Source organism: Vulpes vulpes, chromosome 9, assembly GCF_048418805.1.
Source record: "Vulpes vulpes isolate BD-2025 chromosome 9, VulVul3, whole genome shotgun sequence".
Taxonomy (NCBI): domain Eukaryota; kingdom Metazoa; phylum Chordata; class Mammalia; order Carnivora; family Canidae; genus Vulpes; species Vulpes vulpes.
Window position 1 is genome coordinate 92,556,248 of NC_132788.1, and position 24,718 is coordinate 92,580,965.

Here is a 24,718-nt window from a genome sequence, read left to right on the forward strand (position 1 = left end):
TTAGAAGGGTGTGAGAGCTCACAATGGGAAAAGAGGGCACTCCTTTGAGGTGACAGATGCCAGGGCAGTTGGGCAGATCTTAAGCCAAATATGGGCCAAGGCTTATGAGTTCAGCTTGGGAGAGCACTTATACTTAGCACTGCAAGGCCCCATTAGCAGACTTCCTCCAGATGGTTTACCTGCCCCCTCCTGCAGAGTGAACAGTTGGGGAAGGAGGAAGGAGCACTCCTGTGGATGCTTCTATCAAGGACCAGGGCTGCCCAGGAAGGGATACTGGCCTGGGGGCAGCCAACATCTTGGCCACACGATGGCAGCAAAGAATCAACTGTTGACTGCTATACCCCAACTCACAAGGGGTATAGCACAAGGGGATAGGGTGATCAAGGAGGGCCCTGAAGTCTCCTCCCAACCCACAGAAGTCTCTTGAAATGTCCTGAGGCAAGATGGGGGTCCAAGAAACTATGTCTCAATGCCAGCAAAGAATATTTCATTTCAGTTTTTCCCTGCATGACTCTCTCTCTTTTTTTTTTTAAGATTGTATTTATTCATGAGAGACGCACAGAGAGAAGCAGAGACATAGGTAGAGGGAGAAGCAGGCTCCCCATGGAGAGCCCGATGCAGGACTTGATCCCAGGACCCTGGGATCACGATCTGAGCCGAATCAATCGCTCAATCACTGAGCCACCAAGTGCCCTGCATGACTATCTTTAGACAAGTTGACTGTGGAACACAGGAACTGTGCCATGATTTTTTTGTGGGTATTTATTCATTTCCTGGCCAATTCTGGTTAGAGGAGGGAGTGCCTTTTATGTTGCCTGAGGCTTGGAATCCTCCCAACACTGGGTGTGGCTCCCCACTCCTGTTTCCTCTCTCCACCAGGTACTCACTGAGCTCCAGCCTCAAGGGGAGAAGGGAGTCCAGCACTAGGAATGGGGGAAAGGGGGAGTCAGGTATCCAGGGTCAACTGGCCAGGAGAGGGGTATAGCATAGGATCTGTGGAACCCACGAAATGGCTCTGGCATTTACAGGATCAGGAGGGCTTCCTGGAGGAAGTGCTATCTAAGCTTTTAGAGGAGGAAAGGAAAAATGGTGCTCCTGGAAGGAAGAACAAGGAGTATGGTCTTACAGGAGATACAGCTCTAAAAGTCAGGCTGAATGAATCCTGCTGGGCTGAAAGCTCCTCTCTCCCCCACCCTTCTTACCTTCCAAAACCCTAGGACCCACAGTTAACAGGTCTCTTGGACCCCAGCATAGGGCCACCTTATGAAGCTTCCCCTCCCTCCAGGGTCCAGGCCCACTTAGCTGAGGGGGCTGTCAGGCTGACGATGTCTCCCAGTCCCTCTCTAGTATCAGGGAGAACTAGTTATCAAGGTGTAATAGGCAAGGTGTAAGAGGCAAGCAAGGTGGCCTCTCCTTCCTCCAATCCCATATACCTCACACACTGGAGAACTCTGGGCAGCCACCTAGTTAGAACTACATCCTCGTTTCGGAGACAGAGGGACCAATGCCCAGCATAGCTTATAGAGCAGGTTAGAGGGCCCCTGTCAAAGCCCATGTTTCTCCCATATGAGCAGCAAAGAAGGCCAGCACTGTGTTTTGTTATCCCCTATCCTGCAACCTCTATCTACTGAGGCAGCAGTGGAAGTACCGGAGCTGAGGTCAGGCCTCCACATAACCTACCACTCTTGACTCTAATGTCCAGCCAGCAGGATAGGCCCCAACTCACAATCCCTACCTTGGGCAGGCAGGGTGCAACGTACCTTCCTCTGACACCATCCTGTCACTCACATCCCAGGGCAGGCCCATGGAAGGATGGCCCCTTCCCACAGAGCAGTACTCTTGGGGGGCCCCATGTCTCCCCTCTGGTCTTCCACACATTCTTGGCCTCTCAGGGGCCTCTAAGCCCTGTTTGGGAACCAGCGTCTGAGTGTGTTGCTAGATACTGATGACAAGGGATGAAATAAGCCAAGAGGTCTTCAAACCCTCACCGGTGCTGAGGTGGCCCCTGATCCCTCTTAATTTCAGCCTAATTGGTCATGGAAGGCAGGAAGGGACGGCTCAGGCCTCCTTGCCTCTTTCCAGGCCACTCCACCCACATTCACCCACATGCCATTGAGAAAAACACGCCCAAGAGGTGTAGGTGACAGGCCTGCCGGGCCTGGAGAGTTGGGTGGTAGACAGGCCCCACCCACAGCTCCACCCCCACGCCGTGGCCCCGCCAGCCCCGCCCCGCGCCCTCAGCAGCCTTTGCTCTAAGCTCGGGCTTGGAGCTGCAGCTGGGGCAGCAGGTGAGGTGGCCTCCCTCTTCCCTGGCGGGGTGTGAGTGTTCACCTGGTGCCAGGTGCTCAGACTCGAGGGGGGAGGACGTTGGGCATCACGGTAGCCCCGGGCGGGGCTCAGCTGCCCGAGGGCTCTCAGAACCGGCGGCTCTGGATAAGGATCCCAGTCTAGACCTCGAGTCTGCTCCCAGCCAGGCCCGAACGGGCCCCAGCGGGGCCTCAGTGGGGCCTAGATGGAGCTTCTCCCGCCGCCATCCCAGCCTTCACTGTTGCTGTTGCTGCTGCTGTTGCCGCCGCCGTCGCTGCTGGCCAGAGGGTCCTGGCGGTGCCCACGCACCCCCTATGCCGCCTTGCGCAATTTTGACGTGGAGTACCAGGTGCCCAGCTTCTCTGCCGGAGGTCCGGTACAGGCCGTAACGACCTACGAGGGCGGCGAGGACGGGAGTGCAGTGTTCGTAGCTATACGCAATCGCCTGTTTGTGCTGGGGCCTGGCCTGCAGCCAGTAGAGAGCCTGGTCACGGGCCCTGTTGGGGACTCCGGCTGCCAGACATGTGCGGCCTGTGGCCCGGGCCCCCACGGCCCACAGGGAGACACAGATGCACGGGTGCTGGTGCTGGAGCCGGCGCTTCCCGCGCTGGTCAGCTGCGGCTCTAGCCTGCACGGCCGCTGCTTCCTGCACGAACTTGAGCCGGGAGGCGCTGCCTTGCGCCTGGCACCTCCGCTCTGCCTCTTCTCCGCCCACCACAACCGACCCGACGAGTGCCCTGACTGTGTGGCCAGCCCCCTGGGCACCCTGGTGACCGTGGTGGAGCAGGGCCATGCCTCCTACTTCTACACGGCATCCTCGCTGGACGCGACGGTGGCCGCGAGCTTCAGCCCCCGCTCGGTGTCCATCCGGCGCCTCAAGGCCGATGCCTCCGGATTCGCACCCGGCTTTGCAGCGCTGTCGGTGCAGCCCGAGTACCTCACTTCCTACTCCATCGAGTACGTGTACACTTTCCGCGCCGGAGCCTTCGTCTACTTCCTGACCGTGCAGCGGCCCAGCGTGACAGCTGCCCCGGGCGCCTTGCACACGCGCCTGGCACGGCTCAGCGCTGCCGAGCCCGAGCTGGGCGACTACCGGGAGCTGATCCTCGACTGCCGTTTGGAGCCCAAACGCCGGCGCCGCGCAGCGCCCCAGGGAGGACAGTCCTACCCAGTGCTGAGAGCGGCCCACACGGCGCCCGTGGGCAGCCAGTTGGCCGCGGAGCTGAGCATCCCCCAGGGCCAGGAAGTGCTATTCGGAGTCTTCGCAACTAGGAGAGACAGCAGCCCCGGTGTGAATCCCAATTCTGTCGTCTGTGCCTTTCCCCTCGACCTCGTGGACACTCTCATTGAGCAGGGCGTGGAACGCTGTTGTGAGCCTCCTGTCTCCCCCGGCCTGCGGAGAGGCCTCGACTTCTTCCAGTTGCCTAGTTTTTGCCCCAACCCGGTGAGCAGAAAGAAGGGACCCTAACCTGTGAGCAGGTGGCTGAATCCAGTGAGAGGGTCTGGGATGAGAGGAGGAGGGGAGAAGAAGGAACCTCCACGCAGTTCCTTAGTCCTGGGGGCAGCGGGGTGGAGTGGCACAGGGGTGAGGGAATCAGCCAAGCTCAGGCTACCTGGGAGGCTCACCTCCCAGCCAGGCTAGCCCCTGTTGCTTCTCCATTTCGTTCTTTCACCCTCTCAGGTACCACCGCCTCTGTTTTTTTTAGGTAGTTTCCCAGATTGTGTGAGAACCAGATTGCATCACCACTGTCTCTGGCAGGCACACTGCCAAACTCCAGATAGAAGGGTGGGATCTCCTCCTGCCTGCCCACCACATAGCCTTGAGGACATACACAGAGAAATAGCCCCTCACACAGGCAGATGCTAACAGTTTGACACAGATGCAGCTGTTCACTAACACAGTTTCATTTTACCTTTGAATGCACTTGTTTTGCTCTGCTTTCTAAAGAGGGGGGTGCGGGAGTTGTCAAAGATTCCCCTACTCCCCCACCCTAATTCAGGGAGCCTCCTGGGCCTTGGAAGTTTGGGGGCTTGTCAGAGAGCCTGCATGGCTTGGGCTTCACTGACACCCTTCACTGTTCCTGATTGTTCTCTATGGGGTGACTGGGGGAGGACCTAGGACATGATGGGAAGGTGGCTTGGCTCTAATAAACTCCAGGAGGCTCACTCCAGTCTTGTGCAAGCAACTATAAACATCTGGGGATGAGTAAAGGCTTAGGAGGGGGTGGTTGGAATTGGTTCACCACAAAGGAGTCTTAGACTTTTTTCTACTATCTTTGAGGCCCGGCTCCAATTCCCCCTCTCACCCCAAGCAGGAGGTCTCCCAGCCCATGCTGAACTGGGGGCTCTTTCTAGCAGACCCTACCCAGGTTCTCTCCAGCCATGGTGTCAAGGAGCTGGAGCAGAGACAAATAGGACATTCTTTAAAATGCTGAGGACAAAACCAAAACTGACCCTTTAATTTTTTTTTTTTAATTTGTTTATGATAGAGAGAGAGAGAGAGGCAGAGACACAGGCAGAGGGAGAAGCAGGCTCCATGCACCAGGAGCCCAACGTGGGATTCGATCCCTGGTCTCCAGGATCGCGCCCTGGGCCAAAGGCAGGCGCGAAACCGCTGCGCCACCCAGGGATCCCCCAAAACTGACCCTTTAGAGCCTAATAGTCCTACCATAGTTTATAAGAGATTAAACCAAGGCCATGGGGTGAACAGCATTAGATGAGTGGTCTTTCAGTGAGCTGACTCACAGTCTCTGCTCTCAGAGTCTGTGGTTGCCCTATGGCCCTGGCCCTTCTGGGGTATTCTCCACTGACTTCTTTCTAGCTCTTATTGATGCCTCAGAGGTGGAAGAACTTATACACAGTGAGGAGTAGGGGATCTCCAGCCTCACTCCTTCAGCTGAGTCCCTCTGGGTTGAGGAGACCTTATGGGTGGAAAGACCTTGTCTGTGTCTACCCTCCTCTCCCCCTGGAGAGTCAGAATCTCTCCCTGACTTGGCTAGTGGTCGGTAGGTCAGAAGACATCCTGTGTGAGTTGGCGGTGCCAGGTTTTGGGAGGACTAATCTCAAAATGACCCCCAAGCCAGGCCCCTGGGAGGTGTGTGAACCAGCCTGTGTGCTGTTTGATGACTGGGCACGGAGCCTCCAGGGCAACACCCACTGTGTGCTTATTGTAGCTGTCCTCAGGTAGCCTGTGGGGCTCTGATCTGGCACCTGCCTTCCAGGGGTCCAGGTAGAGTTTAAGTTTGGAGCAGTCACCCTCCTCTGTGGAGCATTGGACTCTAGAGTCAGGTTTTCAGGAGCAATAAGCTCATAGCAAGCCTGGAAACCCAGAGCTAAGGCCCTGGAATCCAGGGGCCAGCATACAGGGGTGTGGCCCCAACTGGGGTAGGGCCTCTTTTCCACCCCTCAGCCTCACCTGCCCCTGAGTCATGCTGAAAACACCTGGCTGGCTTCCGGCTAAGGCCAGGCCCCTTTTCCTGCCTCAAGTGAGGCCAAAGTCCCAGTTCCCACCCACACAGGCTACAGCCCCAGAGTGTGTGGAGCTTCTGGGCTCAGCTCTGCACCCCAGGGCTCCTGATCAGCACTGAGGTCCAAGCACTAGGTTAAGCATACTTGGTTTGATGGGAACCTCAGGACTAGCAAGAGAAGGTCCCAAGCAGCGAGAGCTACTGAGCCCTGCCTGTGCTTTGCACTCAGTTCCAATACTTTGCCTTCTTATCCTGATCTGATTCCCCAGAAGCTTCCATAGTCCTGTCTCGGGGCTTTGAGTGTAGCCGCCAAACACCTTCCTGTTAAGATCAGGGGAGCAGTGTCTCCCCCTTAAATCCAGGGGGTCTAGCCTTCAGGCCTTGGTTTTTCTCTTTTGTACCCTGAAGGGGATATAGGTAGCAGGTGGCGAGGGCGGGGGTGGGGATGTGGAGAAAAATCTTTGGAGTCTCAGGAAGAAGGACCTGTTACCAGTCCCATGCTGGCCAATTAACTTTGGAGTTTACCTTATGCTAGAGAGGAAACGGAAGCCCCAAAGGGGTACAGGGTTTGCTGAAGTTCAGGGCATAACCAGCAGAGAGCAGAAGACTCTGGTCAAGAGCTCAGATTTCTTACCTTGCTCCTCTCCTGAGTGTCTATAAGGCCTTGGACAAGTGACAAAATGCTCTCTGAGCCCATTTCCTTACCTGAAAAACAGGGATGGTGAGAGCACCCACTTTACAGGGCAGTTGTGAGGACAGAATGGGGTTGGGTCTCTGAGAGTCTAAGTCATTATCAGAATGGACATGGCGGGTCAGAGCAAGGCATGGAAGTCAGTCTTCCAGCCTGGACCTTCTTTCTTGGCCTTATTGCCTCTGAGAGACCCGTAGGTGGAAGAGGGCAAGTGGCAGACCTGGGGCCTAGCTAAGCCAGGTAAGGGATGGGGGTTTGGGCTTCTGTGGTCACTGACAGAAGTCCCAGGGACCAATGTGTGGTGATGAGCCCTGACTCCTTCCCTGATCCTCCCCAGCCTGGCCTGGAGGCCCCCAGCCTCAACACCAGCTGCCGTCACTTCCCTCTACTGGTCACTGGCAGCCTATCACGTGTGGACCTCTTCAATGGATTGTTAGGACCAGTGCAAGTCACTGCCCTGCATGTGACACGCCTCAACAATGTCACAGTGGCCCACATGGGCACAGCTGATGGGCGCATCCTGCAGGTGGGACTCCTGTCTCCATGTCTCCTTGTCCCTGGGTCCCCATCCCCATTTCCATTTTGCTCACACTAACCTGTCCCAGGTGGAGCTGGCCAGATCTCTCAACTACTTGCTGTTTGTGTCCAACTTCTCACTGGGCAACAATGGGCAGCCCACACAACGAGATGTTAGTCGCCTTGGAGACCACCTGTTCTTTGCTTCTGGGGATCAGGTAAGGTGGGACTGGGGTTAGGCCTGGGGCCACGGCTGTGGGAGCCTAGCCCCTCCATCCAATCCTGGGAAGCACTGATACACAGGTCTCACCACCCTGATCTACAATAACCAGGGTGTCTGTGGGGCCTAGTTACCTCTCCAATCACCCCTGAACCACCTGTCTGCCACTGCAAGGTCTTCCAGGTACCTATCCAGGGCCCTGGCTGCCACCACTTCCTCACCTGTGGGAGTTGTCTGCGGGCACAGCGTTTCATGGGCTGTGGCTGGTGTGGGGGCATGTGTGGCCGGCAGAAAGAGTGTCCTGGCTCCTGGCAACAGGATCATTGCCCACCTAAGCTTACTGAGGTAAGGCTTGCTTGGCAGGACACAGGTAAGGGTGGGACAAGCTTGGGCCTGGGGTGGGGTCAGCAGGTATTCTTCTTCTTCTTCTTTTTTTTAATACTATTTCTTTTTGTTTCTTTCTTTTTTTAAAGACATTTATTTGAGAGAGAAAATGAGTGGGGGAGGGACAGAGGGAAAGAATCTTAAAGAGATTCCCCGCTGAGGGTGGAGCCCAACATGGGGTTCCATCTTACAACCTGAGATCCTGACCTGAGCTGAAATCAAAAGTCCGATGCAGGGATCCCTGGGTGGCGCAGCGGTTTGGCGCCTGCCTTTGGCCCAGGGCGCGATCCTGGAGACTCGGGATCGAATCCCACGTCAGACTCCCGGTGCATGGAGCCTGCTTCTCCCTCTGCCTGTGTCTCTGCCCCTCTCTCTCTCTCACTGTGTGCCTATCATAAATAAATAAAATAAAATTAAAAAAAAAAAAAAAGTCCGATGCTTAACCAACTGAACTACCCAGGTGCGGGGTCAGCATGTCTTGACCATGATCCTTAGGCCTGGAATGTTCTCAGTATCAACAAGAAAGGTATTCTTGGCAGAGAGGATGGCACATGGAAAGACTTGGAGGCAGAAAAGTGCCCGAGCGAGGACTAGCCAGTGATCTAGGAGACTGAGGGAGGGCAGGCAAGGGGCACAGCAGAAAACTCTGGGAAAAGCAGATAGCTGAGAGCCCTGACCCACACAGGGACTCAGGTTCTCTTCCCCTCTTCAGTTCTACCCTCAGAGTGGACCCCTAAGGGGCAGCACAAGGTTGACCCTGTGTGGCTCCAACTTCCACCTGCGTCCTGCTGATCTGGTGCATGAGGGCACGCATCATGTCACCGTGGGCCAAAGTCCCTGCCGACTGCTGCCCAAGGACAGTTCAAACCTCAGGTATAACCTAGTCTCTGCCCTTCCTATCCTTGACAGGGATAACCAAACAGCCCTTGCCCTGTGAGACCCTGTCTTCTGCTTACTGGGGACAAGGAGATATGAAGCGAGCTGAAGTGGCTCTAGCTGCTTGATGTTTGACTGCTTGATGTTTGAGGAGACATCTCTGTTCCTTCCTTTTTTTTTTTTTTTAAGATTTTATTTATTTATTCATGAGAGAGAGAGAAAGAGAGAGAGAGAGAGAGAGAGAGAGGCAGATGGAGAAGCAGGTTCCATGCAGGAAGCCTGATGTGGGACTCAATCTCAGGTCTCCAGGATCACATCCTGGGCTGAAGGCGGCGCTAAACGGCTGAGCCACCCGGGCAGCCCTCCCTGTCCCTTCCTGAGCCTGCATATGCCTTACCTATCTGTTGAGTCATGAAACTGGGCAAGGCTAGTAGGCCCTGCCTCACCAGATCCTGCCTACCCTGGAGGAAGGGATGAGTGAAGAGATGCCATTTTAGGCTCAGAGGAGACCTGTGATATGTGGTGGGCAGGTAGCCAAGCCTGTGTGACCTCTGGCTGACCTTGGCTTCCCCTGGTATTCTAGCCCAGTGCCCCAGAAAGACTTTGTAGAGGAGCTTGAGTGTGAGCTACAGCCCTCGGGAAAGCAGCCAGCAGGGCCCGCCAATGTCAGCCTCACTGTGACCAACGTGCCTCCAGGCAAGCACTTCCGGGTAGACGGCACCTCCATGCTGCAAGGCTTCTCTTTCATGGTGAGGCTACCTTGCCTTGTCTATGCCCTTGGTCAACTGGGCAATATGGGTGGGGAAGGACTTAGAGTGGAAGGCCTCTTATGCCAACCTAAGCCACCTCCATACCCTCTTAGGAGCCGGTGCTGACAGCAGTAAAACCCCACTTTGGCCCACGGGCAGGGGGTACCCGCCTCACCCTTGAAGGCAAGGGCCTATCCTTAGGCACCAGTCAGACTGTGCTGGTCAATGGGACTGAGTGCCCACTGAAACAGTAAGTGACAACAGGCAAGGGGATGGGAGACTACAGGGCCCTCTCCAGGTGGGAGTTGGATCCTGCCAGGGCAGAGAGAGGAGAGCTGGCACATGGTCAGTATAGGGAGTGGGTCCAGGAAGAAGATCTGTTGCCCGCCCTGGTGGGCAGCCCAGAGCTGGTTTAGGGATGGTGAGAGAGCCCATCACAGAGTTTATTAGCTCCAACCAAGGCCCTGGGGAACCTATTCCTGCCCTGCCTTCTTGGAAGACTTAATGGCTCTATCTTCAAACAGACCCATTGAGTATGGGCAGATTGGGGAGATAACCAACAGAGGAACTGAGAGGGATTGGCAGACCCTTGGAAAAGATAGATCTGGCCATCACACGGAGGGTGATCCTGAGCCCAATCCCCCTCTCCACCTCCCACTCTGGTCTGCAGGGTCAGTGAGCGGCAGCTTTTATGTACCACGCCCCCTGGGGCTGCTACGGCCATCGTTCCCATCCACCTGCAGGTAGGGGGTGCTGTGGTGCCTGGCTTCTGGAACTTTCACTACCGGGAAGACCCCATTGTGCTGGGCATCAGCCCCAACTGTGGCTATATGTAAGTGCCGCCTCCTTGTCCACTCTGGTCTCCTAGGAATGAGGGAACCAGCTTGAGAGAGCACCCTAAGCCCACCACACTGCTCTCCTCCACAGTGGCTCCCATGTCACCATCCATGGCCAGCATCTGACTTCAGCATGGCACCTAGTGCTGTCATTCCATGATGGACTTAGGGTAGTGGAAAACAGGGTGAGCTGGCACTGGCAGCTGCCAAGTGGGCATTAGCGGGGTGGGGGGAAAGACTGGATCAGTCCCCTGAGTTCCAGTTCAACCCCATGCAGGGCTGAGGAGGGGAGGGGTGAGGAGGTGGCTGTAGGTGGAATGCCTGGCTAACCACTCTTACATGGGCCCTGGCAGTGTAAGGGGCTGTCCCCGGAGCAGCACCAGTGCCGCCTGCCTGATTATGTGGTCCGAAGCCCCCAGAGGTGGGTGATAGGGAACCTGAGTGCCTGGGGGGATGGAGCTGCTGGCTTCACACTGCCTGGTTTTCGCTTCCTGCCCCCACCCCATCCACCCAGCACTGACCTAGCCCCGCTGAAGCCTGAGGAGCATGCCATTAAGTTTGAGGTAAGTATGGGGGATGGAGGGTAGGGACAGTGGAGGGTTAGGGCTGAAGCCTTGCCCAGACGAGATGTGGGCACTGGCCAGTCCTTATGACTGTCTCTGCAGTATATTGGGCTGGGTGCTGTGGCTGATTGTATAGACATGAATGTGACCGTGGATGGTAAGGTCTGCCAGCATGAACTCCGGGGGGATGTGGTCATCTGCCCTCTGCCCCCCTCCCTGGAACTTGACAAGGAATCACTACCACTGCAGGTAGGCAGCTCAGCTGGCTCTCCATGGGAGACATGGGCCAGGGCTTGCAGGCTGGGCCTGAGTTGCTACCTGCCCCCAGGTCTGCGTGGATGATAAATGTCACATCCTGGGGAGGGTGGTACGGCCAAGCCGAGAGCGGGTCCCACAGAGGCTACTCCTTGGTGTCCTGCTGGCCCTGCTCATGCTTGTAGCTGTGCTGGCCACTGTGCTGATCTTCAACTACCGGCGGAGGAGACAGCTAGGTGAGCTCTCATCACCTATACCCCCAAACTCAGCCTATACCCCCAAACCATGATATCTCCAAGTCCCTATATCTTCCTTCTGCCCTGGCCTTGGAGGTCTGCCCAAACCTCTAGGAGCTTGGAGAGGCTGACCATCAAGGGCCGTCTTTCCACAGTCCTCTCTCTAAACTCAGATGACCTGGCATCCTTGGGCCAGACGACTGGAGCTGTGCCCTTGCCTGTGCTCTGCTCAGGCTCTGACTACAGAAGTGGCCAAGGTAAGGCGGGGGAAGTGCTGAAAGCTGGAGCCACACACTCTGCTCCACAGAACCCTCACTCCCTCTCTTCCATAGCCACCCCTGCCGCCGCCGATGGTCTGCATGGTCTGGATGGTCTGGATTCTACTACTTGGGGCCACAAAGCATCCTCCTCAGACAGTGGGGATGGGTCCTGTGTCCCACTGCTGCGGACAGCGTCCATCCAGCTTGGGGACTTGGACTCTGCACTCCTGGCCGAGGTCAAGGATGTGCTGATCCCCCACGAGCAGGTGGTCACCCACAGTGACCGAGTCATTGGCAAAGGTGTGGGGGCCAAGGCAGGTGGAACTGGGGCACAGATGGAGTTCTGAGGTGGCGTGGGCTCAAGGGACATTTGGGCAGGACTCTGCTCTGGCCTTCTCACCAACCTTTGTGATCTTGGGAATACCACATAACCTCTCTGAGCCTCCATTTGCTCATCTGTGGAATAGGAATTCATCTGTCTTCAGTGGACTCTGCTACAGATTAAGTGGGCATGGGAGGGTGCAGGCTCTATCACCAGGTGGCTGATGTTTGTTTTTAATATCAGATTGGCCAGGTGGTGCTCTGGGGTTTGCTTGCCAGTGAGCGGGTGTGGCGTGCACCCTGGGCATTGGGGGTCCCTTACCATTTCTCCTTCACCAGGCCACTTTGGAGTTGTCTATCATGGAGAATACATAGATGAGGACCAGAATCGAATCCACTGTGCTGTAAAGTCACTGAGTCGTAAGTGGGGAAGAGGCCAGGAGGTTCCCCGTCTGTGCTGTGCTACAGCCTTGCTGAGTGACCTCAAGCAGGAGACCTTTCTCCTTTATTTCCCCATCTGAGCCTTGCAGAGGGTCTCCCTGGTCTGAGCCTGACTCAACCCATTCTGCAGGCATTACAGAGGTGCAGGAGGCAGAGGCCTTCCTGCGCGAGGGGTTGCTCATGCGTGGTCTGCACCACCCTAACATACTGGCTCTCATTGGTATCGTGCTGCCACCTGAAGGCCTGCCCCGTGTGCTGCTGCCCTATATGCGCCATGGAGACCTGCTTCGGTTCATCCGCTCACCCCAGCGGGTCGGTACTCAGGTGGCTCTGGGGCAGGGTGGGGTGGGGGGACATCAGGAGACTTGGGCAACAGTTGGGGATGCATTGCTATGCCCTTGCTTACCAAGCCCCCTGTGGCCCCCAGAATCCCACAGTGAAGGACCTCATCAGCTTCGGCCTTCAGGTAGCCCGTGGCATGGAGTACTTGGCAGAGCAGAAGTTTGTGCACAGGGACCTGGCTGCTCGGAACTGCATGTGAGGGGCCAGAGCATTTGGGGTGAAGCAAGGGGGCAGGGCACCAGGGTGTGCTACTGCGTAAGGACACCTCAGGGCAGGGCCCACACTCTGGCCCTTGTTGTGCCATCCTGGGCATGTCTTCACTTTTCTGGCCCTCAGATTCCCTGTCTGCCCAGATTGTGGCTCTGAAGCCCTATGACATCCTGGAACTAATGGGTTCGTGGCCTGGTGGGGGCCAGTCCTGAGTGTGATTCCTTCCCCGCCCCCCCAGGCTGGACGAATCATTCACAGTTAAGGTGGCTGACTTTGGCCTGGCTCGTGATATCCTGGACAAGGAATACTACAGTGTTCGACAGCACCGCCACGCTCGCCTCCCTGTCAAATGGATGGCACTGGAGAGCCTGCAGACCTACAGATTCACCACCAAGTCTGACGTGGTGAGGCCCCACCTGCCCCAGAGGCCACATGGCCTCGGTGTCCCAGGAGAGCACTTGGCTTTGCCCATTCAGCTCTAGATGATGATCTGGGTCCAGGGAATCCCCAAACTGAGTGGCGTCCACAGCCCATTTGCCTGCCTCTGGAGCAGGTCTGAAATGGACTCCTCTTGCCAGGGCAAGGAGGGTGCTGTGAGCTCATCGGCTCCTTGCAGATGATACAAGGCCTGCCCCGGCCCAACTCCACACAGGGTCCCAATGGTGAGAAGAGACTGAGGGAAAATGTGAGGTATTGAGGAGGGGGCTCTGATAGATTTCCAGCTAGAGGACCTTGGGAAGCCCTCCTGCCTCCAAATTTGAGGTAAAAGTTGAATCTCCTCTTCTCTTCCCACAGTGGTCGTTTGGTGTGTTGCTATGGGAGCTGCTGACACGGGGTGCCCCACCATATCCCCACATTGACCCTTTTGACCTCATTCAATTCCTGGCCCAGGGTCGGCGCCTGCCCCAGCCTGAATATTGTCCCAATTCTCTGTGAGTATGTGGAAGTGGTGGTGGGAGGGAGCCTGGGCCCCAGAGGCAAGGAAGGAGCAGGAGACAGAGCTCTTGCCTGGCCCTATGACCGGTCCTCTAGTTGACCTGGAAAGGGACCCTCTCTGGGTCTCAGTTTCCTGGTCTATGGACTGATTCCACCCCCATTTGGGGCTGAGTGCTGGGAGGATATCATGGTTGCCATGGTAACAGTACTCCCCACTCAGAGTCTGGGTTGAGGCCAGTGATTTGATTTCTCAGCACTCCTCTCACCCCACCCCCGCCAAGGGGGCCTGTTTTCCATCTTTTCCATTCACTTAACCTCAAGGAAAGGTTCCATTAGCTCCCACACTAGCCCCACCACATCTCCAGATCAAAATTTTTCCCTACTGAATATAGTTTCAGATTCCCTGTTCCTAAGGCATGGTGGCAGCTATGTTCACCATGCCTGCCCAGTGGGCCTGTGTGAGCGTTCAGCTTCAGAAGCAGTACGTGTGCCTCAGCTGAGCCCAGGTCTTTGTGGTTAGAACAGGAAGAACCAGGTCACAGGTAAAGGTGGTTGATGACTTCTGTCTCAGGCTGTGCTCCAAAAGAGTTTGAGTAACCTCCAGCCCTGCCTGCCTTGGGTTTAATCTTTATTATTCGTTTCACTAGTACATCTGCTTTGAAGTAAGGGAAATCATCTTTACTGCCCATCTGCCCCTGGGTCAGGTTCCCTGACAGAGACTTGGAGCTGGGGATATATGTACAGGGGGTTTATTGGTAGATTGGGGGCCAGGGTAGCAGGAGTGGGCTAGGGGAAAAGCTGGGCTGCTGTGGAGAGGCAGCAGAGGCTGTAGCCCATCCCATAGGGGCTACTTGATCTGGAATGGCTCCTCAGGGTTTGTTTGTTTGTTTTTTAAGATTTAGTTTATTTATTCATGAGAGACACAGAGAGACAGGCAGAGACATAGGCAGAGGGAGAAGCAGGCTCCCCATAGGGAGCCTGAGGCGGGGCTCAATCCCAGGACCCCGGATCACGACCTGAGACAAAGACAGATGCTCAACCACTGAGCCACCCAGGTGCCCCAGCTCTTCGGAATTTTACAAAATTTAGATCAAGGGGCCAGGTCCTTGTACTAGACATTAATAAGTCACTGGTCACAGTGAGAGCTTGGGGAAGGCAGCTATTTTTTGCCGAGACACTTCCTAAGAAGGCTTCAGGCAAGAGCTGGCAGCAGCCACTGGGGAATTAAGGGGGATCTGGGTAGACCACCACAGCATCCATTAGACCAGGCCAAATCTTTTCTCCTCTTGAGGCCTTAGTTTCCTCATCTGTAAAGTTGGGATGATGACAGTACCATCCTTAGAGAGTCCGACAATTGGGAGATAATTTTGTGTAGGACACTTAGTATCCTTTAAGGCTGGGATGGCATTTCCAAGATAAAGAGGCAGCCAAACCCAGAGAAACACTGCTTGGGAATCACACGGCCACTTGCTCTACCTCCTATGTCTGTGTCTAGGGACTTTTAATCCCCATTTCACCGGACACAGGCTTCCTTCCTAAAAGACAGAAGATATAACTGTGATAGCTCCGGAGGTGTGCCCTAAGCTAAGCGCTTCCCAGGCATCCTTCCACTGTCTGCCCAACAGCTCTGTGATCAGGGGAGAATCCAGAGACACGGAGAACTTAAGGAACTTGCCCAAGGTCCATCATTCAGGTCACAGGGTACAGGAGTCCAAGCTCAACCTTTGGGGCAATCGGACCTCTGCCAGGGTGGGGAGGCAGGACTGGGATAGCAGTCGCAATGCTGGGAAGAGCTGTCCCTGACTGGGCAACACTGTGCTCTAGGCCCTGTCACCTGTCCTTGTCCCTGCATGGCCTGCCACAGGATTAACAGCAGGTGGGCAGCCTAGAATCTCTGACTGGGGGGTGCTCCCAGCCTCCGACATTCTCCTCTTCTCACAGGTATATGGTGATGCAACGCTGCTGGGCTGTGGACCCCGCGGTGAGACCCACCTTCACGGCACTGGTGGAAGAAGTAGAGCACGTGGCGGCCAGGCTGCTTGGGGACCACTATGTGCAGCTGCCGGCAGCCTATGTAAACCTGGGCCCTGGTGCCTTGGAGGAGGCAAACAAGCCCCCAGAGCAGTCGCAGACCACACCTGTGCACAGGAACACGGGTCGACTCCGGCCTTTCTCAGAGCCATCACAACCCACGTGACCTCAGCTGTGGGCAGGCCTCCAGGGATTGGACTGTCTAGCAGCCAGGGAGTTAATCCCAAACTGCCTCTGGGCCAGGCTAGGCCCCAGGGCAGCCCAGGCTGGCCTCTGTCCTGTCCCTCCCCCTGAACTTTCTGGGGCAACAGGAGGGAGCAGGGCCCCATGGCCCCTCACTCCACAGAGGGAACAGTGGGGTGATCCTCAATGTGATGAGTATTTATGAGGTACCTGGTGTGTGCCTGACCTGCTGGGCACAGGAGACTCAGCAGTGACCGCCACTGGCCCTTGAAATAGTAAATGAACACCCGAATATTCAAGTGCAAATCGTGGTCAATGCTATGAAAGAAAGGCTGCTGTGAGGGAATGGAGGGCAGCTTTAGAGAGAGAATAAAGGTGAGGGAAGCCTCCCTAGGAGGTGACATTTCTGCTAAGTCCCCATCAGGTGGGAACTGTGCCAGAAGCAGAGGGGGGAAGAGAGTTTTGGGCAAAGTGAGCAGCACATACAAAGACTCTGAGGCTTTGTAGGGTCAGCACAAAGGCTCTAGAGAATAGGAGGGTTAGGGTGAGGCCCCGATCCGATCCAGGTTACAGGGTCCTGGGGACTTCTTTTTTTTGGGGGGGGGGGGACTTCTTGATGGAACCAAGAAGGGTGGGTTGGGTACCCAGGCATGCAGCAGCCAGAATGGCTTCTCCCATCACCCAGCCCGCATCTGGCCCTCTCTAGCCTGTTCCCAGGGATCCCTGCTCCACCTGCAGCTCCCTCTCGCACTGCAGGGCATGGAGACCAGCTCCCCCCTCAACCATGCCCTTACCAAATCCTGCCAGAATTCCCCTTGCTGCCTTGAGAGAGATGAGCCAGCAGCAAGGCCTCAGCTCCACACTTTCAAGGCACCAGCTTCAAGATGTTGGACTGCCCAGGCTATTTATACCCGTCAAGGCCACTGCACAATAGCCACTAGATGGGCAGACTCCACTGGGGAGTGAGGACAGTTTCCTCCATATTGCTCCTCCCCCACACCCTGGATCCTAAAGGGGGCAGCTGGGATGCCAGTGACTGGGTCTGGGGCCTGCATCGTGGTGGTTCCTCTCCCTTTTTCAGGACCCCTGTGGCTTCCATCCCTCCAGTCTGGGAGACCCCAGCTCACCCGAAGGGGAACAACCTCCCTCTCCTGTGAGTTCCCAGCTCCTTTCCCTGTTACACAAGGACTCCTGGGTTTGGAGCAAGAGCTCTCTGGTAAATAGTGGGGTTTCCTTGGGACTGGAGCTGCCCAGCTGTTTTCTACCTATACTGCTGCTTACTCTGTCCCCTCAGACCAAACCCATGGCCCTGCCATGGGGAGCCTAAGGACCCTAAGGACATGTGGGTAAACTTAAAAGGGGGATCTTCTGCTCAAGTGCAGGGTTCTGAAGATCAGGGATCTATGATCTGGAGAGGTAGAGATGGACTCTGCCTATTTACTACTGTACCTCTGAGCCCCACTTAGGCATAGAGGCAGTTTTGTAGCCTTGCACACTCAGCTGGAGACCCTTGGTGTGTGTGTGTGTGTGTGTGTGTGTGTGTGTGTGTGTGTGTAGGGGAGAGTCAGTTGTGTCGCTGCTGAGGCTGGAAGAGAGATGGGTGGAATAGCCTAGAGTACCTCCTGAGCTGTAGTCCCCATACTAGTTAGAAAGGACTGTCTCCATCATTCCACCTTGTAGTCCTCCTGCCGTGACCTCATCCTGAGGATCTGAAGGCTGCCCAGAGCTCCCCACCCTGGGTAGGGAGTGAGGAGAAGGCCCAGGAACCTCTCTGAAGCTGGACTGAGGCTCTTTCCCCACTGAGCCTCTGGAGTTCATGGACCATAGCTTATCTGCTCATAAGACAGGGGGGTCTGTACTTGAGAGGGGAGCTTAGCAGGAGAGGGTTCTCAGAGAAGGGAGATAGAGGACAGCTTAGAGGGTGTCAGCTTTTCTGTGTAGCCAGCATATCAGGCTTTGGACATGTTTCTGAGTCAAGGGCTTTCAAAGCCAGAGTTTTCCAGAGAGGGGCCCCAGTTAAGCAGGTGCTTGGGACAATGGATCATAGCACAGCTGCACCTCCTCCTCCCAAAGCTGCAGCCCCAAGCTCTGAGTTTCATTCTCAGAGCCATCTGAATAGTCACAAGTCCAGCTGGAATGTCAGGAACTGGATTTAAGACTTCAAATTGCTGACAGGGCCACAAGAGAGATGAGGAAGGGTAGGTTGGTTCTAGGCCCCCAGATGGGCTGGAGGAACTAGAAGGTTTCCTTCCAGTGAAGGCTGAGCTGCCTTTCCCTGGGAGAGGCCTGAGTAGTATCTCAGGCATGGTGGGTGGCCAGTGCAAGGAGAATATTGCTGGTGGCCATGGTGGGCCTAGGCCTGCCACTAGTTTCTGATGGGGTGAGCAGAGGCTTCTCCTGGGGCTTTGGGAGTCCAGTCTTCTACCGTGAGCTATGGATGACAGCTATCAGCTCCCCTGCCTCATCTCCTTCTGTTGCAGTGGGGCTGGGGGCAAGCAAGTACTAGTAAAGGTTGGAGGGAGGCCAGGATGAGAGCTGGGGCCAGGGAAGCTGCAGATGACTCACAGCCTCCTGACTGCCCACTGGTGTCACTGTTGTCTGGCACCTGGAGAGCACACATAGGTAGACCGACCTGCTTTGATGAGGGACCCTGAGTCTGGTCTGAGGTGCTCCTTATGTTTCAACTCCAGCCTTTCAGAGAATTTTCCCAAGGATCCCAAGGCCCTCTGGGGTCATACCCAAGGGCTCTAGATATTGCCCCATTCCAAACTTTGAGAACTTATGGGACACTGGCCTTACTGGTCACTTCCTCATTGTAGCCCATGAGGCCACAGGTCCACCTATGGTGCTACATCACAAATTAACTCCCTTTACATGTAGGAGAGAGCTGGACACTCAGTGCCAGAATGAGGCAGGGGACATGGGTCCTGCTGGGAGTGACTGAGGCTCAGAGAGGCCCAGGCTGCATCTCACACTTTTTGCCTCTGCCTGGGGAGAAGCAGCCCCAGGAATCAGTAGCTGAGTACTGAGCCCCATCCACCAGGCCCTAGTGAAGAACACCTCTTACTCCATGCTGGGCTGGAAAACCCCCCTCTGTGAAAACACCAGTTACTGAGCATCTCTTCCCTCAGAGTCTCTGCTCTGCCATCACGAGGGTCCAACCAGCCCAGAGGTGGAGCTACACCAGCCCAGAGGAGCAGGGATGACTCCAGGAAGGGCTCCAGCATTCTCCATCTGGTACAGAGGGGCTGGCTGAGCCTCATTTTCTCCTGCCAGGGTTTGTTCCAGCCAGGGTTTCTAACCCAATGAGTGTAGATGTCAGAAGAGCCTAGGCAGCCGTGACATTCACATCTGGCTGTGGTAGCTTCCTGAATGAGCTGGGTTCTTCATGTTTAAGGATGGCGACCTGGAGCCATGGCCTTCACACTTGGTCCTCCCCTGGTGGGAGTCCTTGGCCCAAAGATAAGCAGGAAATGCCCAGCAGTTGGCAGAGCTTGCCTGACTCATCTCAGTCCATAGGTGTGGCACCTGGATCCCAGCTACCTCACACTGATATCCTCAGATACCCTTAGAAATGACTGTTTCTCCTGAACCCCCGTAACACATCAGTCCATCCCAGATGGACTACACCAGGCCCTAGAAGGGAGGGTAGCTCTGCTCCCGAGCCTTCCCACAGCCTCTGCATCTTGTTCTCTATTCCTTCAACATTCTGAGCATCTTCTGTCCCTGGTTCCAAGATACTCATGCTGAGCCTGGCAGGGATGGTCACACTGCCCAGATCATACTCCTCTCGTCGCTGAGAATCCCAGGACCATTCTGGGATTGTGCCCTACCATTGCTACTCATTCCCCTGCAATTTCTACTCCACCCATCGGGCAGCCTTGGCCTTGTCAGGGAAGCAGAGGCACTTGTGGCCCTGACAACCTGCCCTTGCTGGGGGGGGGGGGGGCAGGGGGGTGACAGGAAGTCCTGGTATTTGGCCCATACCCGTCCCCCTGCTGCTCAGTGGAAGCTCAGAGGTGAGGCCAATGGTGGTTCCTATTTTGAAATCAGGTGGTAGGAGCTGAGGGAAGTTGCCTAATCCTTGGGGCTCAGGAAGGGTAGATGCAGAGAGAACACCCGTGGCCCCACTGCCAAGGGGCATCCTTCCCTTCTCTATTCTGTTCCATCTCACATTGGTTTAGTCGCCGCACGCTTGTGGTCAGTCTTGGACTGGGCACCCGGAATCTGGGAACATATCAGGAAAGGCAGGGGACTCAAAGCAACTGGCAGCCAAGATAACAGGATCATAGGATCTTCAATCAGCTTGGAAGCCAGTGCTCACTTTCTTATGTCACTAGCCCCACCTGTGCAGCCTGGACCATAGAGACCAAGAGGGGCCCCAAAGGAGTTGGCTTCACTCCCGGACCCTATGGTCAGGACAGCTTCAACCAGGCATCAGTCCTGCTGGCATGTTGTTCCAAGCTGGGAAGCCACTTCCAAAGGGGGAAAAGAATCCTTTGGGCAGCCCTGGTCGCCCTTGCCCACAGGTTCTGACCCAGCCATCTGTTCTTAAAGTTGTCCCCACTCTCCCCTGGGCCTGGGTTCTTCAAGTCCCCTGCAGGAGGGCAGATCTCACCTCCCCTCTGCAGATGTGGTTGGAGGTCTCTTCTCAATAGTCATGAAATGGTGCATGTTTCTGACAGCATTTCCTCTGCCCCACCTATGCTGGCTCCTGGCTGGGGGGCTGCTTCCAGGGACGGTGAGGAGCTTGCCTCACCCTGAAGCCATCAGGGTGTCTCTGCCACTGCCCTCCCTCCGGGCTGATGCGGCTGGCCATCTTTCACGCAGAGTTACGTAAGCTTGAGTCAATTGGAGCTCAGAGCAGTTCATTGTGGGCTATTTTTAAGCTGTAACACATCACAGCAGAGGGGTCACTGCACCACGGCTTGCAGGGAAGGTTGTTTAAACATCTGTTATTTAAATTTCCTATTCCTTAGAGCTCAAAAGCCACATCCTCCTGGCACTGTTGGATCTGCATTCCACATTCCAGATTAGGAGTAGATTATCACCCCTCATCCCATCAGGGGCTCCCCTAGGGCTGGAGTTCTGTCCCCACCCTGGTTGTCTTCCTTCTGGGGTCAGGGAAGGAGACTAGAGAGGAAGGGGAGTCAACTGCCTCTCAGAACGGCTGCACCCTGGCCAGGAAAGGCGGCAGGGAAGCAGGAAGTTAGTGCTCACAGGTCACTTGGATTCTCCCCCTCCTCGGGGAGGAGGGTCAGGAGAAGGAAACACAGAGCACTGTGGAGCAGTCTGTGGAGCCTGGAGACCAAGAGTACCTTGGTTTAATTTAATACCCATTAATAATATTAATTAATACCCCAAGAAGGTTGGATCACAACATCCTTGTAGGTCTTTTCAGAAGCCCACATTTACCTGGGTTGCGCTACTGGCCGGAATGCCCTCCCTTCACAAAGCTAAATGCTACCCAGCTGCACCCTCCAGGGCAGGAGGGCTGGTGTATGAGCTCCTGGACAGTGGGCAGAAACCTCTGGGGAAACAGGCCTTGCTTTTCACTCCATTACCAAGTGGTTGCCTGTACTGGGAGCCCTTAAGATTCCTTCTGTTCCTAGAGTTTTGGAGATATCCAGAGTCTTCCTGGGCACAGGGAGGGGGAGACAGGTAGACCAGAAAAGTGCAGGGCCAAGAATTTGACAGAGCTGTTTCAAGAACACTAGGTGCCAAAGATACGGGTGCATTGGAAAATCAAGTCTGGGAGACTTGGCTAGTCCCAGAACCTTCCCACTCCCCTTGATGCATTTCCTTCCCACCACACTCAAGGCATCCTAGGTGGGAGGGCCCCACCCTGATCCACAAGGAAGAATGGTTTCTCAGAGAGCCCCGACTCCATCTCCTGAAGGCTGACCCTCTCCACAGGGGCTGGGGCCTTTCCCCAAAGCCTGCTCAGAGGGGGCCCAAGTGAGCTGTGAGAGGAGGTGATGTCCGGACTGCCTTCATAGAGAAGACTCCTATGGCCCTGCCCTCAGACCGGGCTTCTTCCAGTTCTTCCTTGGCCTCTCCATCCCAAAGAGCCCTCAGCCTGGGGAATGGGCTCAGCCTCGGGGAGGGGCTCTCCAGTTTGCCATGGCAACATGTTGGCCCTCCTCACTTTCCAGAATCAGAAATAGAATTGGATGCCCTTCTTCGTGGTGAGAGACTGTTTAAAAACATGTAGGGGGGAGGGGTACAGTGGCAATGTCCCTGCCCAAACCCTGGGGGCTGGGCAGAGGGGTCTAACCTAGGAGATTCTCTGGCTGCCCTGCTGCCTCTGCCCTTACCTGGATGAAATATAGTCGGCTTTGGCCATCCAAGAATTCTGAGTACAAAAGACTCAGCCTGGTTCGGCAGGGTGTGTAGCTGGCCCCTATTCAGTGCTGCCAGGCTCTCAGGAGTGCACTGACTTAGAAGTGCCAACAGGGGAAATGCCCCTTCCAGGCTTGAGCACCTGCTAAGCTATTGGGAGGAGGAGAAGGTTCAAGTGGGACAGAGCTCAGGTGGGTGCTTGGGGCTATAGCACTCAGAAGGGAGGCATGTTGGCTCCCTTCCAGGAGGGTCCATGCCTGCATGTGTGGTATCCAGTGGTGGTACATAGATTTCTGAAGTGCAGGACCAGAGCCTGGTGGCCTGGCTTCAGATTATGGCTCTACTACTCATTTAACTGAGATCTCTGTGAATTCTCTCTTCTTTGTGCCTTGGTTTCCTCATTTGTAAAATAGGGATAATAGTGCCCAGCTCATCAAATTACAAGGCTGGGTAACTAGCACTCAGGACTGCCCAGCTCACAGGAAGAACCTGATCAATATTAGTCATTGTTCTTTTTTATTTTTTAAGATTTTATAAATTTTGAGAGAGAGAGAGAGAGAGAGAGAGCACAGCGAGGGGGGAAAGGCAGGGGAGAGAGAGAAGCAGGCTAGCAGTCTCCATTGAGCAGGGAGCCCAAAGGACATGGGACTGGGTCCCAGAACCTTGGGATCATGACCTGAGCCAAAGGCAGACACTTAACAGACTGAGCCACACAGGCACCACACTTCTTATAAGGGGTGTTTGCTTCCCGGGGGGAAAAACTTTCTCCTCTCTCAGGACTGCTTTTTGGGGGCCTTCCTTCATGGGCCACACCCTTCCACTGGCTCTGCATCCTTCCTCAAGGAGACTTTAGGAGGATCTCTCAGTCAGTTTTCACGAAGCTCCCAGCCCTGGAAAGGAGGATTATGCCCCACTTCTGCAGGAGGTGGAGGACGGAGGTGGTCAGACAGGTAGGGGGTCTCAGGGTCTCCCTCCCTGCCTTCTTAATCCTCCCAGGTGTAACCTGGCTCAAACCTCCCCACCAGCTCTGGAGGTTACTACTAGCATCTCCATCGTGGAGGAAGAAATCAGTTTGCTTGAGGCCAGAGATTAATGAAGTTGACAGTGTTGAGCGAGTATGTGTGTATGCATGTGCGCATAGGCAGGCCACAGGCCCTCCAGCTCTGCCACCTTCCCAGGCCATAGTGTGTGGTGAGCAGTAGCATCCGGGTTCTTCACTGAAGGCAGCATCTGGGGAAGGGAGAGGAAGCCCAGGGGGCCTGAGCGGGGCTGAGTCAGGCTTTGCCCAGGGCCGAGGCAGGAAGGTGCAGAAGCAGCAGCACTAGCCAGCCTGGTCCCTGGTCACATCGTTTCACACCCCACGGCCAACTGTAAGCTCTATTTTTAACATTTGTGAAAACACTGCTTCCAAGGACAGGCTGACTGCTGCATTCCCCACAAACCTGTTTCCTGGGAAGAAAGACTGAGGCCTGAAAGGACACAGCCCTGGGGACTGGACAGAAGAGGCTCAGAGCTCACAGCTGGCAGGCAGGAGGAGGGCTGGCTCGGCCCCAGGTCAGAACCTCCAGGCTAGGCCTGTGGTAATGGGTGCTTCCCCAAACTGCTGCCTAGGCCTGTCTTCTATAGCTAGAGGGCACGTGTAGGCCTGGGCTGGTGGTCCACACCAGGACAGGTCCCACCTCTCCCTGCCCTCTGTTTGCCCACCTAGGAACTAGAGAGGAGGAGGAGTATCCACCAAGTCTAATAAGCTTGCCTACCCTATGTCCAGTCCCGTGTCCAGCTTGTCCTCACTGTGTACACAGCTGTGCCCACTGTGTGCCCAGTCCCGCACCAACCATATCCGTACACTGTAGCCAGCCCTGTGCTTACTGTGTCTCTCCTGTGTCCCATTTGTAATCATTGCCACTTGGCTAGCCCTATGTCCACTGTGACCTAGCCCTATGCCAAGTGCTCTGCACCACCCCCACCCTCCTCAACCAGCCAAGGTGAAGTCGACACAATGTGACAGGAGTGAGAACATTCTGACTTGAGGATTCTGAGCAAAAGCCCCACCCCCACCCTTGTCGCCCCCATAGCCACCTCTGTGGGATACTGGTTCTAGGCTTGAAGGACATGTGGCTCTGGGGAGGGGGCTCTATGAGGCACAGGCAGAGGAGAACCATCTGGAGCAGAAAGACTGCCAAGGAGCTGCTGTCCCTGGAGTGGGAGCCAGGGAACGTGGGGGAGAGGAACACGGGCCTGAGCCAGGCCCCTCACCCTCTTCTGTCTCCCAGGACTGAGTGGTAAAGGGGCTTTGATCCCCCCAAAGGGCCTTGTGTCACATAGTTGGAACTCATCCCTGAGTTGGGGCTAAAGTCTCAAGTTGCTACATGAGAAGAGAGGAGAAGGAATCAAGTCTGGCATCTGACGTAGACCAGAAATCCAGGTTTCCCCAGTCTACTTTTCTCCCTTGCCCTTGGCCTTCCACTGCCCCGCCCAGCTCCTGCCACAACGGGCACCACCCTCGTCTGGCTAGCTGGCCTGGGGAGAGAGTAGTCAGTCACCTGGCCCGT

At 55.5% G+C, this 24,718-nt stretch overlaps 1 protein-coding gene across 17 annotated transcripts; it reads left to right on the forward strand.

Annotated features, from left to right (window-relative positions):
* Nucleotides 1-1,011: 1,011 nt before the first annotated feature.
* Nucleotides 1,012-16,130, forward strand: MST1R (macrophage stimulating 1 receptor). 17 transcript variants are annotated; one of them, XR_011994564.1, is made up of 21 exons: nt 1,012-3,751; nt 6,803-6,991; nt 7,071-7,199; nt 7,376-7,546; nt 8,298-8,458; nt 9,045-9,210; nt 9,324-9,460; nt 9,881-10,042; nt 10,138-10,231; nt 10,400-10,609; nt 10,712-10,858; nt 10,938-11,100; nt 11,256-11,357; nt 11,433-11,660; nt 12,021-12,101; nt 12,253-12,434; nt 12,550-12,659; nt 12,913-13,078; nt 13,253-13,336; nt 13,470-13,606; nt 15,552-16,130. XR_011994564.1 is itself a non-coding variant. In XM_025987744.2 (20 exons), exons 1-20 carry the CDS (start codon nt 2,513-2,515, stop codon nt 15,805-15,807), a joined length of 4,230 nt encoding a protein of 1,409 aa, XP_025843529.2. In that variant the 5' UTR covers nt 1,012-2,512; the 3' UTR covers nt 15,808-16,130. The 17 variants fall into 17 exon arrangements, 9 of the variants coding, with proteins under 9 accessions (XP_025843529.2, XP_072578376.1, XP_072578375.1 ...); XR_011994568.1 differs by having other exon boundaries at nt 11,256-11,674; XR_011994563.1 differs by having other exon boundaries at nt 11,256-11,660.
* The last annotated feature ends 8,588 nt before the right edge of the window (nt 16,131-24,718 follow it).